General features: G+C 37.6%; 1 protein-coding gene across 2 annotated transcripts in view; it reads right to left on the reverse strand.

Annotated features, from left to right (window-relative positions):
• The window catches only part of ddah1 (dimethylarginine dimethylaminohydrolase 1), a 70,572-nt gene that overhangs the window by 9,843 nt on the left and 43,082 nt on the right, over positions 1–17,647 (reverse strand). For both annotated transcript variants that reach the window (XM_028026714.1, XM_028026715.1), the window contains exons 3-5: positions 11,199–11,298; positions 9,819–9,892; positions 5,447–5,566 (exon numbers count right to left, since the gene is read on the reverse strand). In XM_028026714.1, coding sequence (XP_027882515.1) covers positions 5,447–5,566; positions 9,819–9,892; positions 11,199–11,298 — 294 coding nt within the window. The remainder of the gene's footprint in view (positions 1–5,446; positions 5,567–9,818; positions 9,893–11,198; positions 11,299–17,647) is intronic.

The following is a 17,647-nucleotide window of genomic DNA, read 5'->3' on the forward strand; positions in this document are numbered from 1 at the left end:
GCAGATGTCATGTTTTTATGTAATCAGAAGGAGCTTAAGGTGGGATGAGAGGCTAAGAAGTGGGGGCCAGGAAAAGAAGATGGTCATATTGCTGAGAAAAAGTCAGTGTTGAGGATGTTATGACTAGAAGTAAAGCAGGTTTATGAGCAGAACATCTGTGGATGAATATCTCTTTTCTTCAAGAGATATTTTTTTTCTTTGTCCATCTCTGTGCACCTTGGAAGCACGTGACGTTGCAACAGAAACATTTGGATCTCTACAAACATGTGGGGGCCATACTCGCTACTGATTTGCATTTTAAATAGTGGCACATGACATTTTAGCAGCTTGCACTAGCCTGCCTTCTCATATTTTGACTGTGATTTTTGGGAATTCTTTGAACTCAGCCAAGTGTTTTTGAAAGGAGCAATAGATTTTTTTCTGGTGAAAATTTTCAAGCACAAAGTTTTCATTTGGTCAAGTTTTAATATAATTTTCTACTGACACACACACACACGCACGCATGCACACACATATGTATAAAGTATATATATATTTATTTATTTATTATCGTCATAGGAGAACCTAGACAGCTCGCAGGAAGTGGATCCGTTGTATCAATAATATTAAGAAAAAAAACTGTGATTAGAGAGTAATAAATAACACTTTTAAAGAGAAGGCTTAAGACAAATTGTCACTACTCTAAAAGAACTAAACTCCAAATACTTTTTTTTTTTTAGAAAAGTTGTCTAAATTGGTCCATAAGAGTGCCATCTTTATGCTTTTGTGCAAATTGTTATTTTTATGTAAATTTGTTTAATTCTCCAATATTTGGTCTAAAAACATGCTATTGCTGTCTTATTGGGCTGAAAAGTAGTTACTGCAGTTGAATTCTCTTATTTCTTACAATGGCACAGCTTGGTTGATGTCTATGTCGCAGTCCTGAGATGGAGTTGGAAAAGCGATTGTGGTGTGCATTAATTGATAGTGTTTTTCAGTTATCTACATGTGCAATTAATTTGCAATGTGTACACGGAGTAGAATGGGTCTCCTCTGTTCTGACTGCAGGCGGCTTGAGACTCACTGCAGTGATTAGGAAGTAGGAAGGACTGACAGCAGTACTCACTTCTGACACAGTCCAGACAGGTAGTGTTTGGTGCTTTGTACGTCTTCAATAACACAAAAAAGTTGCCTTTTTGAAAAAAAAAAGAGAAAACAAATTTCAAAGGGGTCTGAATAGTTGCTAAATATATCAACAAAGTTGTTACATTGGCAACAGTCCTGCTTAACCCCCTGCACTCATCCCCACACTTGACAGTGTCCCTCAGTCTCTTGGCTCCGCCCACTTTACTTACTCACAGGGTTTAGTTAAATTTTAATAAATGTTTTATTAAAGTGAAAATTTGGGGGGCAAAAATGCTCAAAACTAATAATAAGGAATCTAATATTTATGAAATGGACTAGCAAAAGGTCAATTTTGCTAGTCATATTAGTTATTATGTGCAACTAATAATTCCATGCATATAACAGAATTAAAAGCTGGCAACTTATGACCCTGTAATGAACTGATGGTGCTAAAATAATTTCCAAATTGCTAAGTATAGGCAGTGTGAGTGACAATATCTCTATATGTGCAACCATACCAGGTAAATACTCAGGTCATGAGTGGGTGTGCTTCCTCTTATAAAGGGGGATTAAAATCACAGCACTAAACCTTGATTCCACCAAACATCACATTATTTTCCAAATAGCATAACCTTATTAATCTTCTTAATTTTACACTCAAATAATTTAGAAGTTGACTGAATCCCAGGCAAAAATTATGAAGTAAAACCTTGGGCCTGAAGTTCAATATAGTCATCCTAGCTGCAAATGGTAGTCTAAGTCTCATGCAAATAAACATTGACTCTTGCCTGGACACTGGCTTAGATCCAGTTAATACAGAGAGTGGTTACCGGGGCAGCATAAAGTGCCCAGTCAAAGGTGGTAAATCTAAATATTTACAGGAAAGTAATTAAATCCCTACTGGGCAAAGAACTGGCAAGCAGATAACAAGGAGTCTCACAATTTACTGGATCTGATGCCCTCCACTGTGATAATCAGCATAATCTGCATTTTGAACCCCGGTATGAATATTTCTAAAACTTCCCATGGTGCCTTTAAAAGTTTTACAACTCTCCTTTTCACTAAGCAACAGCAACACATGAAGTAAATTCTGCTTACGGTTCCAACAAAATCCTGAGGAAAAATGCCAGACTTGTCTTACTGAAGAACACAGTTAGTTACTCTCTTTCTGGTAAATGCTACAGTTATATGGAGCTGTGGTGAAACTATAGTTATATTGCCTAAATGCAAGATGATTTTTCTAATCTGTGTAAAAGTACCTACTTTTACAGATTAACATCTTGGCCTTATAAAACAGTAAAAAGAAATATTAAAACTTAATATATATATACAGTAAGTATATATATATATTGTTTCCAGAAAATACAGAGGGGAACAAAAAATCTATAGTCATGTTGACAAAATATGGAAAAATTACTCAATCTGACCTTTAGTGTGTGGTCAACTCATCATCTTTGAAAACTGAAGCATGTTAGCATCCTTGAGGCAGAGATCAGATGCTGACCAGTGGGAAGGGATGACCTCATAAATCAAGCAGGGCTATGTGAAGTGGTGACTGATGATGTCAAACCTGCCGGCAGTCTGCTGTAGGGTGTGGTTAGTGTGTATGTGTGATTACAGGGAGTGGGAGCTGAGGCTTGTGACAGGGGCTGTATTTAGGATGATGACTTTCTGGGTGAAGCTGGGAATTGACGGCCGCAGATAGATGACGAAATCAGTAAAATCAGTGTGTACTCCCATTCCTATGAGAGCTAAACACAGATCCACAGTTCTGAGTCCCGTTGCATAGGAAAAAGCAAAGCCATCAGCTTATTTAAGCATCAGAAAACAACAGTGTTTTATCAAAAGTATTCATGCCCCATGAACGTTATCACATTTCTTTCCCATTTCAGGAACAAATTTCAGGGATTTTATACACTAGACCCGAGATCTGCCACATGTGGCTTAAGAGGCTCTTTGGACATAACTCACTGGTTCTTAATAGTTTTGACTAAAAATGATAAAGAAGTAACTAATGTTTTTAAAGATAAATATAAAAAATGCAGGTTTTTGTGTTTTATAGGTTTTTGTGTTTTTTATAAAATAACTGCAGGGAATTTCCACAACAGAATGAAATTAAAATAGTAGTTTATTGCTGCCTATTGAAACTGGAAACTTTACATAATTTTCTACAAATAAACATCCTAAATAATAAAATGTGTAAAAAAAAAACCATGTTTTACATGTTTTTTTAGTTAAATAAAATGGTGGTTCTTTAAAAATTATTTTGAAAAATCCTATAATAGATATTTAAACATTATGAGGGATAAATTTAATTCCCTTAATCTTTCGTGGAAGAAAAGCATAAAACAAGGGGGGGGAAATCTATAAAGTGAAAAACAGCAGCGTGCAGACAGAGGAACACAACACATGTGGGAATATTCAAAGCAGGGTTAGATTGTAACCCTGCCTATAACACAAAGTGCTGTTCAACCCATCACACAAAAATGAACCGACAACACACGGAAGCTGTCAGCATTGATGGGAAATGGATGGAGCCAAATAAACACAGAAGGCAGCTGGATAGAGGCTGAAAAAATGTGGGACTACGGTTGAACCACATCTCCTGGCAGGACAACAGGACAGCGCAGTCAAAGTCCAGAACTAAATCTAACTACTAATTTAGAGCAGTGGTTCCCAAAGATTTTCTTCTGGGCCCCCCCAGTGGTTCCCAAAGATTTTCTGCACCCCCCTATGGATTACAATAAAATCCCCCCCAAAACAGAAACAAAAAAAATCAACTGGGCACACACATTGTTCAACCAGACATAAATCTATACACATATTTTGTTTTCAAACTCCACTGAAGTTTATTTCACACTTCAGGTTGCAACAAAACACACTACAAACCATCTTTACAGTGAAACACAAAAGTGTTTCACTGTAAAGATGTTTTTTTTTTTTTTTTTGTTATCCATACCGCTTCCCGTGCCCCTCCTGCAATGTCACTGCGCCCCCCCAGGGGGCGCGCCCCACACTTTGGGAACCACTGATGTAGAGCAAGTGTTAAAAATTGCAATGCAAAATGTTGTCCATCAAATCCAATTGATCTTGGAAAGAAGAAACCATTTTAGAAACAACTCTTCTTCTTACACTTCACATGCAACACTCTGAGTAGATCTGTGACATAAAATTCCAGTAAAAAATCACCATAGTTTGTGCTTAAAAAGGCACAAAATGTGAAAAGGTTTAAGTGGAACTTTCCATAAAATTTCCATTTAACATTTTCTTTGTCTATAGAAAAAACTGAATCCATTGAGCTTCAGGTTTGTTTCATAAGTATGCAGAGGAAGACCTGTATTGTCATGAGACCAGCATCCATATCCAAAACAAGCAGTCCGAATTCATTAAAGCTGCATTCATAAGAGCACCCTCTCCTCACAGACATAATATCGCCTAACTGCAGATGCTGGGGTGCTGAAAGTCCTTTAAAACAGAAGCTAATTGCTGCAAGAGAGGGTGACGTAAGCCATAATTAGCAAGCGAACCCTCTGTTATTAAATATCGCTAAAGGCCACTCCTCATTCCAGCAGCTAATTACTGCGGGTGATCAAACAGCCAGAAGTCTTAATGAGTTGGAGCTGGAAAATAAATGTAATTATCTCATGTACTTATTCACGGATTCTTCTATTGTTGTGTACACTTTGGCAGAGATACACCAAACCAGTATTTTACACAATAAAAATTATGTGCTTGACCTGTAGGGGGAGTTCTGACTCTGAAAGCAACGGCGGAGAGGAGCTGTCACACCAGACAGGAGAACGCCAAGAGTGTACTGTATGATCTAGTGTATGTTTTTGGACTTATAGAATTAGAGAATCAACGTGTGTAGGCGTGTGGGGGTGGGTGTGCGTATGTGTGTGTGAGCTTCACTTCAGTGTAGCATGAACAAACAACTGACTTGCAGATGGTTGTGAATTTTTGGGATAGTTCTCGAGCCGGGATGTGCTGAGATTTAGTACTCTCTTGGTGTAACCCACCAATCTGTCTCTGTCAGGCTGTAAGCTGTCTCTTGTCTGGACGCCCAACATCCTGTGAATTTCCATTTAGAAGCCTTTCATGCAGTAATGAGCTCAAGCTGTGTAATAGGAGAACAAAACCTTTGTAATTAAAGCTGGAGAGCAAATGCCAGAGGCATTCCCTGCAAATTAGCAGAGAATATGAATTAATGCAGAAGGATTAAAGGGACAATGCTTTTTTATATGGTTGCAGTAAGAGGGTGCCATCAAGGTATAAAGTTATAAAGAAGTTCAATCTGTCAACTTGTGTCAAGACCAACGTTGTAGAATAAGCAGCTGCCTACTTTAAGAGCCTTCTGAGCTGGTTCACTGGAGCCGATGATGATAAGTCCTGGTCCTCCCATGCTGCAGAAGCTCTTCAGGTGCAGCCCCTCCAGCACAGGCACAGTGGAAACAGCATAGTCCTGTGAAACACAATCCAATTATAGGAGCTAAATAAAATAAGTCCCAAGAGCACAGGATGCATACAGGATGGAAATGATTTCAGTAGTCTCTACGCATTCCAGAGTCAAACAGAACCAGTGATGTGAAAATACTTTTCAGAAGTGTGCCTTTCCACCTGCTGTCTAACATTTTCACCAACAATGTAATCCTGGTAAAATAACCTTGGCTGTATAGGGTTGAGAACATTTGACAAAGGCATTTTACAAAAAAATAATTATCGTAATAGAGTTTAAAAATTAAAGCCTTGGAAGAAATCAAGGTGAGTACATCTGATTCCACTATAATAATAAAAATAATAACAGTGTTTAGGGCTCTCGAGAGGGCCCATTTATAATAAAGTAACACCATTTAGGGGTGGAAACAGCAGAAGTGTCTGAGAGGTGATGTCACTGAGCCTCAGGCTCACGGGAAGATTACACAGGACTTGTAAGAACCTGATTTAAGCCACTTTCTCTGGCTGCAGGAAGTCTGCTTGCCAAATGCTGTTATTACTATTGTTACAAAAACAAAAGTTACATAAAATTGTATTTTCACAGTGGAAACTGAAAACAGTTTATTTCCATCTATCTAGCGTGTTTGAAGGTAAAAACTACTCAAGTCTGTGAGTAAAGAATGAAGGCGGTAAACTGTCTTTTTTTGTGAAAGAAAACATCAGAACAGGTGGGAATGGAACACAGGAATTACAATGAATAGTACTGTTTACGTTTGTTTTATAATTATAAAGGGTGCCAGCAGTGAAATCTGTGATTATAGCATAAACAACTATTTCTTTAGACTCCACATTGAGCACATGTACTTAAATTTGGATTTAGATATTTTATTTTCTGTCTAAAATTATTCCACTGTGGTTCTTTCTTGTTTGTTTTTTTCCCCCATATCTTTAATCAGTGGATACAAAACTGGCAGAAGAACATGTTTAACCAAACAGCAGTAATACAAATAGTTCCCTAACTTAGACTTGCGGATGAACAGAATGCTGAATTCAATATTGTGAAAAGAGAGAAAATGAAACATCTGAACAGAAACCTGAATCAGCGCACAACGCTTCTATTAAGTTTTTACAAGATAATGTTGAATATAAACTTTTTTGGAATTAAAATCTCTCAAAGTCTTTCGCAGCATGTATTGAAATCAACAACTTTGAATACATCCCGTCTATAACAGAATTATTTTAGAGGCACGATTTTAGAACCTACAGATTCATGCTTAACTTAAGGCTTCATCCGTTGATCTTGGACGGATAGGCTCAAACGCCAGCTAAAAAGTGACCTGTGCTTATAAAATTTACTGCATAGCCTGTGAAAACATTGTATTTCCAACATCAACTTTATTTTAGAAGCAACATCCTGACAAACCATGATGGAAATTTTCTTTTGAATGTTGAAAGTACACTTCTGGAATATTTTTAAATATTCCAGAAGTTGCTGAATGCAGGAAATATTTTGTAAATATCTGAAGTCATAGATATAATATTTTTTTGTTCTTTTAATTAGCAGATTTTACACAAACTTACAAACATTTTGTTTTCCTGATAGACTCCATTGTGAAAGGTTCCTGTGACCACATTGTAACACATTGTTAGTTCAAATTAAGCACAATACTTCTATTTATCGCTACAAACAAACTGAAGTATGGCACTTTGTACTCCATCATGCCAAAAAAAGCCATGTATGATATACTCCTGAACAATTTTTCTTGAGTGTGCTTATGGGTTCAACTGGGAACCAATGGAAATTACAGGATGTTCTTTCTCCATTCCTTATCCACAAACAGGAAGTGTCTGTGTGAAATTAGAAATGGAAGCCATTCTTCTTCTCTTATCAAGATAAATGTGATAAAGAAGCAGAAACTGTTACTTTTCATCTGGACTGAGATACTTTCATACTTTGAACTAAAAGAGTCTATTTACTGCTTAGAAGAAAGTCCGACAGTTCCTTGCTAGATACCCCAAATAAGAAATCAACACTTTTACAACATGGAAATAGAAGAAAATATAATTTAACCTCTGCACTACTTCCCAAACTAATTGATTCCATCAGCAACACCATTATCCCAACATCTGTAAGAACCTTAAAGCAAAGAGCCCTCACATCTGCATGCAGTTGTGTAGCACTAAACAAACCTGGAAACAGAATGATCCTTCATTTGATAATTAAAGGAAAAACCAACAGTGATAGGATGGAGCAATCAGATAAAAAGTGGAAAAAACAATAATTGATGGCTAAGTAATTTTTCCTTTTGTTATTTGCCAGGAACGCATCATTTAGTCCCATCTTATCAAAGATAACAGAAAACACAGAGGAATCTGTAATGAGGTTCTCAAATCAGATACAGATGGGACAAGGGGAGAATAAGGCAGTTCAAGTTACCGTAATGTGCTGAACTCTTGACATTATGACCCAGCGCTGAATCTGCCTGTCAGCGTGCTTCTCGGCTTTGCTACACCTTCTCGGAGAGAGGCCAAATGTGATGAACAAAAGATCGCAGCAGAAAGTATCTCTAATTTATACCGGCAGCAAAGGAGATGGATTAGATCAGTCACTCTGACTCTTTTTGAAGGCGGCATGCCTTTAATCCTGCTTGAAATAAATCTTGCTGTTGCAAAACTTTTTGGCATATTTTTATAACTGCTAGATGCAGGTTTTGGTGAGCATGGTATGATCAAGCCAAACAAAAATGAACTGAAGTTATTCTGTGCAAACACTCATTGAAAAGACTGAGACCAAACTTCTACAAAACAGGAAAAATCATGCCAATAGGTGTTGCTCCTTTACTTACCACAAACAGATGTTTGACCCATCAAATCAGACTCTACAACTCAGTGAATGGCCCCACGTTTTGTGCAGTAATATATTTTAGATGTCTTGAAGTTACTAAGATGCTCAAGTATGCCATGCATTGAAAAAGAGAATAAATGTTATATTTGTTTTATATGTTGAGCCACTCTATCATTAAGTTATGCAGATAACTCCAAGAGGTTAGATAATTATTACCTTAAATACTTAGAAACATGGGCTCTTTATATGGGGCTTCACAGTGATGCAGCTGTTAGCAATGTTGCCTTGGAGCAAGAAGCTACAGGTTCAAATTCCAGCCTGGGGTCTTTCTGTATGAAGTTTGCATGTTCTCTCAGGCTACTCTGGCTTCCCACAGCAGCCAGTCTCTAAATTGTCCACATCCTGCCCAGAGTGAACCTTACCTCTCACCCAATGACTACTGGAGATACGTACCAGCCTACACACGCAATCGTGCTTATGCTGGAACGATTGCATGTGTTATGCAATATCACATAAAGAGCCATATTGGATGACTCTTTATGTTATAGTCAAAAGCATAATTTTGACACAGGTTGCACTTGCTTATGAAGGGATTATTTGAACCCAAGTTATAGGTTCAAATTACAAATATGAATCATCAGCGCCTAGTGAGAAACATCTGCTTAGGTGGCACACTTAAACAGTTTAGCAACACATCAGCCAAGAGTAAACAAGATGATTTATAATAATGACAAAAGAGGAAATTGTTCATAAGGTAATTAATGCAAGGTTTACTCCTTCACATCAGCTTTTAAAATCTTTTTTTATTGTCTGCTTTATTAATCACCGAGGACATAACTGGCAAAAGTTTGCATCAAATGTTGATTAAAAATGCTTTGAAGCCAGCTAAGGCTTCATCCAAAGCATTAAAAGATAATTATCACAGGGACTCTTTACAGATGTGTCAATCAATAACATCCGCTTCAATGATGCTGAGCAGCAACAACAGCAAATAAAATATCTTAGACTTTGCACAATGCTACCTAACTGAAAACAGACATTTTTACATTCACCAACCAATCAAGTTAAGGTTTAAAGCTTCACTCTGAAACTTCACTTTTTCCTTCAGGATTTTAAAACATCAATTTACAAGCAAGCCAGGGATGTAATGTAATGGAGCTCCTCACCTACAGTATTCTGTTTATTTAAATACATCTGGCTCCTAAGGGGCCAACAATGAAGTTGGTTCAGATGCATGTACCGGTAAGTTTTCTCCTGGTGATTCAGTTTAATCCCACAGTGTAAAGCACATACACTTAAGGGTAAATGATGACTTTAGGTTGCCCCAGGATGTGTGTGTGTACATGGTTGTGTCTCAACTCATGTTGGCTTTGTGCCCCAGTAATGAATAATAAGGTATTCTAAATGTTTTAATGGATATACAACATAAACTCACCTTAAATGCATCAGCTAGGATCTCCGCTCCTCTCTGATTTGTCCGTTTAGAAAGACCAACAAAGAATTCTCGACCTGGACAAAAAAACATCTCAAAATTAGAATTTTGCAAAGTCAGCAGAAATAGTCAACAAATCAGGTAGTTTTATCAGTTTAATTTTAACTACATTCAGCATGAACGGTGGAGACATAGTGGGAAATATATATAAAGAAATCCTTGAATCTCTCGGCAAGAATGCAGCCGCACACTGAGCTCAGGGACGGGTTCCTTATGTTGCTGCTGAGCCTTTACAATATGAGCCATTAGTCTGGGCCCTGCCAGCAGGAAATGTTTCTTACCCTACCATGTGAAACCGATTTCATCTGAAAAGAAAGACACCACAGAGCCAATGTCTAGGAACTCAATTAGGTGTACTGTACTTTTTCCATCTGGCTCATGCAGTGAAGACGCCACTGACCCACATTTTACATTGCCACGGAGTGTAACACAATGTTCTGAGTGTAATGTAGACCACCATGTTTCTGATTTGAGTGTGTTCATTGGTTTTGTTGGCTGCTGCCTAACACATTTAACAGTTGTGGTGAGTTGAAGTGATCCGCAGGATGGTGCACAACAGTTTTACTAAAGATGAAACTCCGGTGTGTGTACATGGGCATGAGGACATGGAGGTCACACATAGGAATGTTTTGCTAGAGAATCCAAAAACACAGAGACATGCTCAAAGGCACTGACTCATCTGCTCGCATATGGAATATAGGAGCTCTTTTATTTCATCCATCTCTGCAATTTCCCATTTAGTTGCCACTTATACATTTACTTTCTTACCTTGAGCTCAAAGTGATGTATATTTTCTCTGCAGGTGTCTTGTTGAAAAATGTAACTAAAGGCATACATTTTAAATAAAGTGAAATATATTTGCTGACAACATGAAAAGCAATGGTCATCTGAGTTATTGTGTACTAAAGTGAACATGAATAAAATCCAAATGTCCTCTTCTTAATTTAGTGTATCTTACTCTAAAAATAATGAAACACCAGAATGTTAACTAACAGTAAGGTGCACTATAAGTGATATGCGTAAGTCAAATGATATATCCTACAGGAAAGTATTTATTCATCATACTGTCCTAAAATATTTCAAGCAATAACAGCTGAGCAAGTCACTTTTAAAACATTTTTCATAGACCTTTTTTTTTCACCATAATCTTCCCTAAATCAAAGGGATAGGATGTGCTTTTATTGGATCAAGTTTATATTTGCAGTAATTAGATTACAACATACCTTGATGACTTATGAGTCAACCATAATTAGGCAAAGTTAAGCACAGAAGAAAAGCCTCAGGTGAAAATCGCTGAGTAGTCAGATTGCAACTGAAACCTACCTGTAAACAGAACGTCTCCTCCATCCAGCGTTGCATTCTCATCCGTCATTTCCACTATGTTCAAATTTAGATCTTTTAGAGCCTCTTTCATCACTTCAGTCTGAAACAAAACAAATATTTAAAGAAAAGGATACCTTGTAAATAAAACGAAATTGAGCTCTTCCAGGTAGAACTATCCTGATCAGGTCACGGTCTTATAATCAAGCCACTTTCAAATGCTTAGTATTGAGGTGATTTGTTATTTTATGATAGCCACACACCCAGTGAGTCTTCAGTTGCCAGTTATTAAACATGTATTTTTGTTTGCTTGCACAGTTAGCATATGTGCTTATGGCAACTGTGCTAAAGATCTGATTTGTTTTATTTATTTATTTATTTTTTTACATATCTTAAGCCAAAGCTTACGTTTTTTCCACCATTTACAATGATGTTCCACAGCGAAGGACAGACTGATTTGGATATTTGGACTGACTGTGTTGTCAGAACACTGTAGCTGAACTAACCGTATTGGAGCACTATATACTGTAAATGCTGCCCTGCCTTAACACATCACCAACATCACAGGTGAGTCAGGTAAGTGGGACCCAGTCCCTCTACTAATGTAGATCACTGATGTCATGTTATAACTTTTTTCACTGCCCTTTAAAGCTGCTGAATTTCTGACTTTACAAATCAAGACAAATTTCAATGAAATCCTAGTCTGATGACTCAGACTGAGACTGAGGACAATATTTCCAAATTGGGAAATCGCTACCTCAAGCCATTTTTTGTACAGAGTAATGCGATGATAAGACTCAGTTTTTAAAAGATAAATTTTTCACATAATTAAAAAATTGTACAGGTTCAACTTTTCAACATATTTAAGATAGTTGCTGAGACTGGTAACTAAACACTTTCTATCCTGCAGGTTGCCATTACATCATTTAAATGAGCCGGGTCATGATGTAATTTAGTAGGAAGCACGTTAAAAGTTTTACAAGGCAGTGACCAGGGAAAATAGGTATGCTAAAAGATAATTGCAAACTCAAGAAATGCCTCTTCCTCTCCTCCTGTTTCAGAACCACCTGCATTTCATAAATTTACAAGGAGAAAGTTCAGGCATGCCACCGGCTTAACATTAAGATGTATTTTATTGTGAATCACCTGAAGTAAAATTAGAGGAAATCCACATTCTCTCTCCATATCATCTCTACTAAACACAAAAAGCTCCCAATAAGTCTGCTCTCCTGTCGAACCGCCATGAGAGATTTTACTGTCCTGCTTTTTGGGGTTCCTCTGGGAGTACTTTCCATGTTACCGTGAGCATCAGTGTTTCCACAAGCCCTATCTCACTATGACCTCAGCCCATTGCTCAGAGTGATTTTGGGTAACATTGCTTCTGCTTCTCCTCAGCCACGAAACACTGAACCATGAGGTCATCCAGGTATGCTGCTTGTGCTCCCAGATAATGCAGCGGGGGTCAGAGATCATTCTCTCCCCTTTGAATCCACAGATTTAATTTCCTATGCACAACACAGGCAGAGCTTTGTGTAAAAAATACCAGAATCAGAATTAGCTTTTTTGGCCTAGAAACAAGAAATTTGGCTTTTGTTTACTTTGCTCTCAGTGTACATGTTGTTTTCAAACAAGTATATCAATTTGGTGGGTGATAAAACTAATTTTTTAAAAATGTATGTTGCGGACTCCCAGCAGAATAGGTGGGAACTCCTGTTAGTGTGTTCATCAGAGACACAACAATCTCTCTGTAGCAGTTTGTTTTTGCAAATAGTCCCAACCTGAAGGTAAAGTCTAAACAGTTTGTGTCCAGGATGTGTGGGGTCTGTAGAGATATTAGCTGCCTTTTTCTTGACCCTAAACTTGCAACCTGAGGGTCATTCCTAATGACCGAATAGTAGCAGCATAGAAGATGTTCCTTACACTAGCTGCACTTCTTTCAGTTGTCAAAGGAGGCACAGTCTCCACCCAGCCTTCTTCCAAGCTGTGTCTAAGCATGAGGACAATCTCAGATGAAGAAAAAGTATGGACAGTCTTGTTGAGGTGCACTGAGGTGTAACTAACAGATATCATTCATTACTGCTCCACTTACTAGCATTATTGCTCCAAGAACACGGCATGCTTCTATGCTTTGAACTGTGCTCACAAATCCTTTGATGGTTTCTTAAATGTTCTAAAAGTCACAGCATGCAGCATAATAACTACAGGTCGAAACAAATCCAGCTGTTTTTCATTTCTATTTCTGAACTGCCAAACACCTTTGGTTTTATTTAGTAGGGATAAAACAATTGTTTTCTGCAAAATGAAAAACACATAGTTGAGTCAGATAATGAAGAGGAAGCCAGGTGGGTAAGATGTTTGTCTCTGTGTGTCATTTCAGTGGAATAATCAATGACTGTTGCACATTTTTCCTGTGCAATCGGTGATTCATCGAACATTATCAACTTCATCTAAATGAGTCCATCAAAACATTTCTTTAGGAAAAATGTTTGAGCGAGTCTCTCCTCCACCAAGGTCACATGTGCAGTGAAAAAGCTGGGTCTATTTCAGTGGGATGGATATTTTTTGAATACTTTTTTCTTATCTCATGGGTCTTGTTGAAGAATTCTTCTTCTTTGGAATTTTGTAAAATAAATGAGACTCCCTTCTTTCAACACTCAAGTATTTCCTGTGACATCACTGAAAATAATGTGACCCAAAATGTGTTTACGCTGCCTCGCCACTCAACTGTATGGTATCTTCTAAATGTGCTGACACATTTGCAAAAAACTTCATGTTCAAATTTAAATGAAAAGTAAGAATGAACGAGACAAAAGGTTTCATCCACTTCTAGCTGTAATTAAATACAGACTTATTTGAAAGGAGAAAAAGCAACAAGTTACACGCAAAAGTCCTTAAGATGCCATGTAAAATGTAAACTGTCCATCCATCTATCCATCCAGACATATTCCCACAATACTCGGCTCATTTTAGAGGCTCCTCAGCTAACAGCAATAACATGTAAATAAAACTTGGTTATTAGCACTGCCACATTTTTACCTATCTGAACAATAATCATTGTATCAATGATTCCAATACATTTTATGTCCCCAGTTAGAACAGGTTGTCTCCTAAAAACCAATATGTAATTACCTTTAAACTATATATTTTTTTATTTCCAGAGTAGAATTTATAGCATTTTGTTAGTTCTCAGATTGGGAATGTAAATTTTAATTGTAATGGATTATAAGATTTTACGTCCTAAGACCAGTAGATGGTCTTAGGACGGTCTTAGGATTGGTAAGAATTTGTGAAATTTGCTTTAAACACATCCAAACATTTCTAACATTGCTGAAAATCCCAGATGCAACAGTCATCTTGTTTTAATCAAGATAAGTGCAGTGGCAGTTAAAATCATGAGAAACCTAGAGGGTTAAAAGGATTAAATCATGTCTGATATATTCATTGGAAAAAAGGATGTGGGGCGTGCTGTGGTGGCACAGGGGGTTAGCACACCCCACGTTTGGAGGCCTTAGTCCTCGATGCGGACATCGCAGGTTCGACTCCCAATCCCGACGACCTTTACCGCATGTCTTCCCCCCTCTCCTCACCCACCTTCCTGTCTGCCTACTGTACAAAAAATACGAGCCACTAGCGCCGCAAAAACTCTTCGGAGAAAAATATGGAAAAAAAAAAAAAAAAGGATGTAAGAAGCATCCAAAATGGATTCGTCTGTTCAGTCATAAGGTCTGTACAGGCAGTACGGTTGGTGGCAATATGACTCACATAACAATCTAACACATGCCTCATGTTGTTCATGGTGTTTTGGGGCTGCAGTCAACACATAGTTATTATACACACAACTGAATAACTGAGGTAAGACTGAGATATGAGATACAGACAAGACTAAAATAAAATCATTTCCAACTTTTACAACTGTAAAATCTAGGACCTTTTGCATTTTGTATTGACATAGTTGAACATAATTATTTTCAAGATGCCACCATAAAATACACAAAAAAACGATGTTTTAAGTGCAAATTTCACTGCTTATAAAACATTGCTGACATGTCATTTTAAATATGTATATCCCAATAAATGAGTGTGCTTAAAATGAGATCATTGTACATGCACTATTACAGCATGTACAAGTATAACCTAAGCTCATATCTCTGCCATACATACAGTTAAAGTCAAAGCCAAACTCCTGACAGAAGACACCAGCAGGTGTGCTCATGCTGAAAGCAAATTCTTTTTTCAAATGTAACTCTATTCTCATTTTGGTTTAAAGAAAAAAAGATTGATAGGTTTTGTCAAAGGTCTCTAAAAGAATGGTTTAAAACATTCCCCACAGACACACTGCCAATTAAAGTACATTAGGCTTAAAATTTATGCATTTCTCCACTGACTTCTGAGCCCCACATGCTTGGCAAAAATTCACAAGTGCAAAAAATAGTGAGGATCTACAGTGTTGTGTGCAAAAGAATTTTTCCCTTCAGTCATTTTATGTCTTAATTGCTAAAAATCAGCACATGTGCTTTTCTTATCTTGTTTCAACCAATAACACTTAAATCATAGAGAATCCTAAAAAGATTAAAGTACATCTGTCCATGTTTTATTGGACATTTATTGGAAAAAATGATGTAAAGGGCATCCAATATGGAATTTCTCAATATCATTTACATCTAAACTTTGTTTAGTGTACTTACTGTATTTTTGGGTTCTTTTGTGTCCTCCTACATGGATGGTTGCATAATTCTTTAAATGCAGCAGGGTGACCAATATTCAATGTTTGAACACTGTTCGTTTGTGGATAAATGTATTCAGAATGATTTGTTGGGGTACAAAGTCTTACAAAGGTTTTGTAACCTTTTCCTAGGCTGATCAATATCCACATTGTTGTTTCGCATCTGTTTTTGGTCATTTAGCCTAACTGTTGTAGGAAAGTTTCTGTTTATGTGATTTCTTGAGTTCAGTTTGTGGCTAGTGAAATTAAATCCAGCATTCCAAAAAAATGATTTATAATAGTTAATTTATTATTTAACATTTGAGGATTAACATATGATCCATAAGGTATGGATAGCTTTTTATTCAAAACAAAATAAACACATTTTGACCCAGAAACATCTGTGTAACACCCTGTAAGCAGATGTCTTTCGGTAGAGTATGTCTAACCTATTTACCCTCATCTCACCTTCTTCGCTTTGCTCTTTGTCCCACATTCTCTCTATTCTCTCTGGACCCTCGTGGCGAGGTCAAGAATGCTTCCAGAGTGTCTTCTCATGCAGAGTGGCCATTATCTCTTACAGTTAGGGACATCCAATACCAAAGTCTATCTAGGTGCTAACTCACTTTGCCAGTCCTCCTTCTCCAGGCATCCTTTACTTTTTCTCTTCACTCCCCTTTTCTCCCCTCTGAGTGCTTGGCCAGGCGACACGCTGTTAGTCAGCACCCTACTTTGAATGAAAAAGGCCTTTTAAAATTCATTAGGGGCTGAAGGGTCTGAGGGCCAGCCGGTCTGCCTGCCACATTCCTGCCGTTCCAACACAGGACAGCACAGACGGAGCAGAGAGAACAGCCTTTTATATGGGCCTTTTTATGGAGCGATTCTCCCCTCTCTTGCCCCTGGTACCCGTGGATATCGCATTCTGCTAAAGAGGACCATCAGTCTGATAGAGCATGGTTCGCTTGGAAAAGGGAATTGAGAACACAACAATAGCATTCCTGAGGGTCATCCTAGCCTCCCTGGACCAGACAACAGAGTCCCACGCTCCAGTATAATGGGGATGCAGCATTCCTCTCAGACTCAAACACAATGGGATTAACCTACTTGAATGACTGTTAGCTGTCACTGTTAGCCAAATTATTACATTCATTAAAAATCTGACAGACAGTTCAGTTTTACAGTTTATTGGCATTCATTTAGTTTTCTTGAGAAACATCAAACCAAGAAGAAGTGAGTAAACTAGATATGTAAAGCTTTAAGAATGAACAAAATAATCTAACTTGAGGACATCCGAGTTTTGTAAAGAACTGATTAAATTGCAAAGTTCGTTTATTAAAGCACTCACTGACATTAAAACGTCAACGGACATGACGGAGAGGCCAACTGATTTTATTCAAATAAGACAGACATATGCTTGATGCATGCACTTTGTGCGTCATAACTGGAACTTTGGCTTGAGATTTTAGACACCGGTGATGAGACTATCTGATATCAGAGGCTTCATGTAAACTTCAAAGAGCAATGGAGAACAAAATTGGAATAATGGTTCCAGATCAGGGCAATCAAGCAAGTGGAATTCAAAATGAACACATAAATGTTTTCAACTATGCAACAGCTAAACGGATAAGAAGATTTGAACCTTTGAGGCACAGCAAAGCGGACGTCATTGAGATGGTTCCATTTGTTTGCTGACAGGCCTAGGTGTACCTTAATGGTTTCTGACTAGATATGGCAACGCTTTATCACACAC

Source organism: Xiphophorus couchianus, chromosome 9 (assembly GCF_001444195.1).
Source record: "Xiphophorus couchianus chromosome 9, X_couchianus-1.0, whole genome shotgun sequence".
Taxonomy (NCBI): Eukaryota; Metazoa; Chordata; class Actinopteri; order Cyprinodontiformes; family Poeciliidae; genus Xiphophorus; species Xiphophorus couchianus.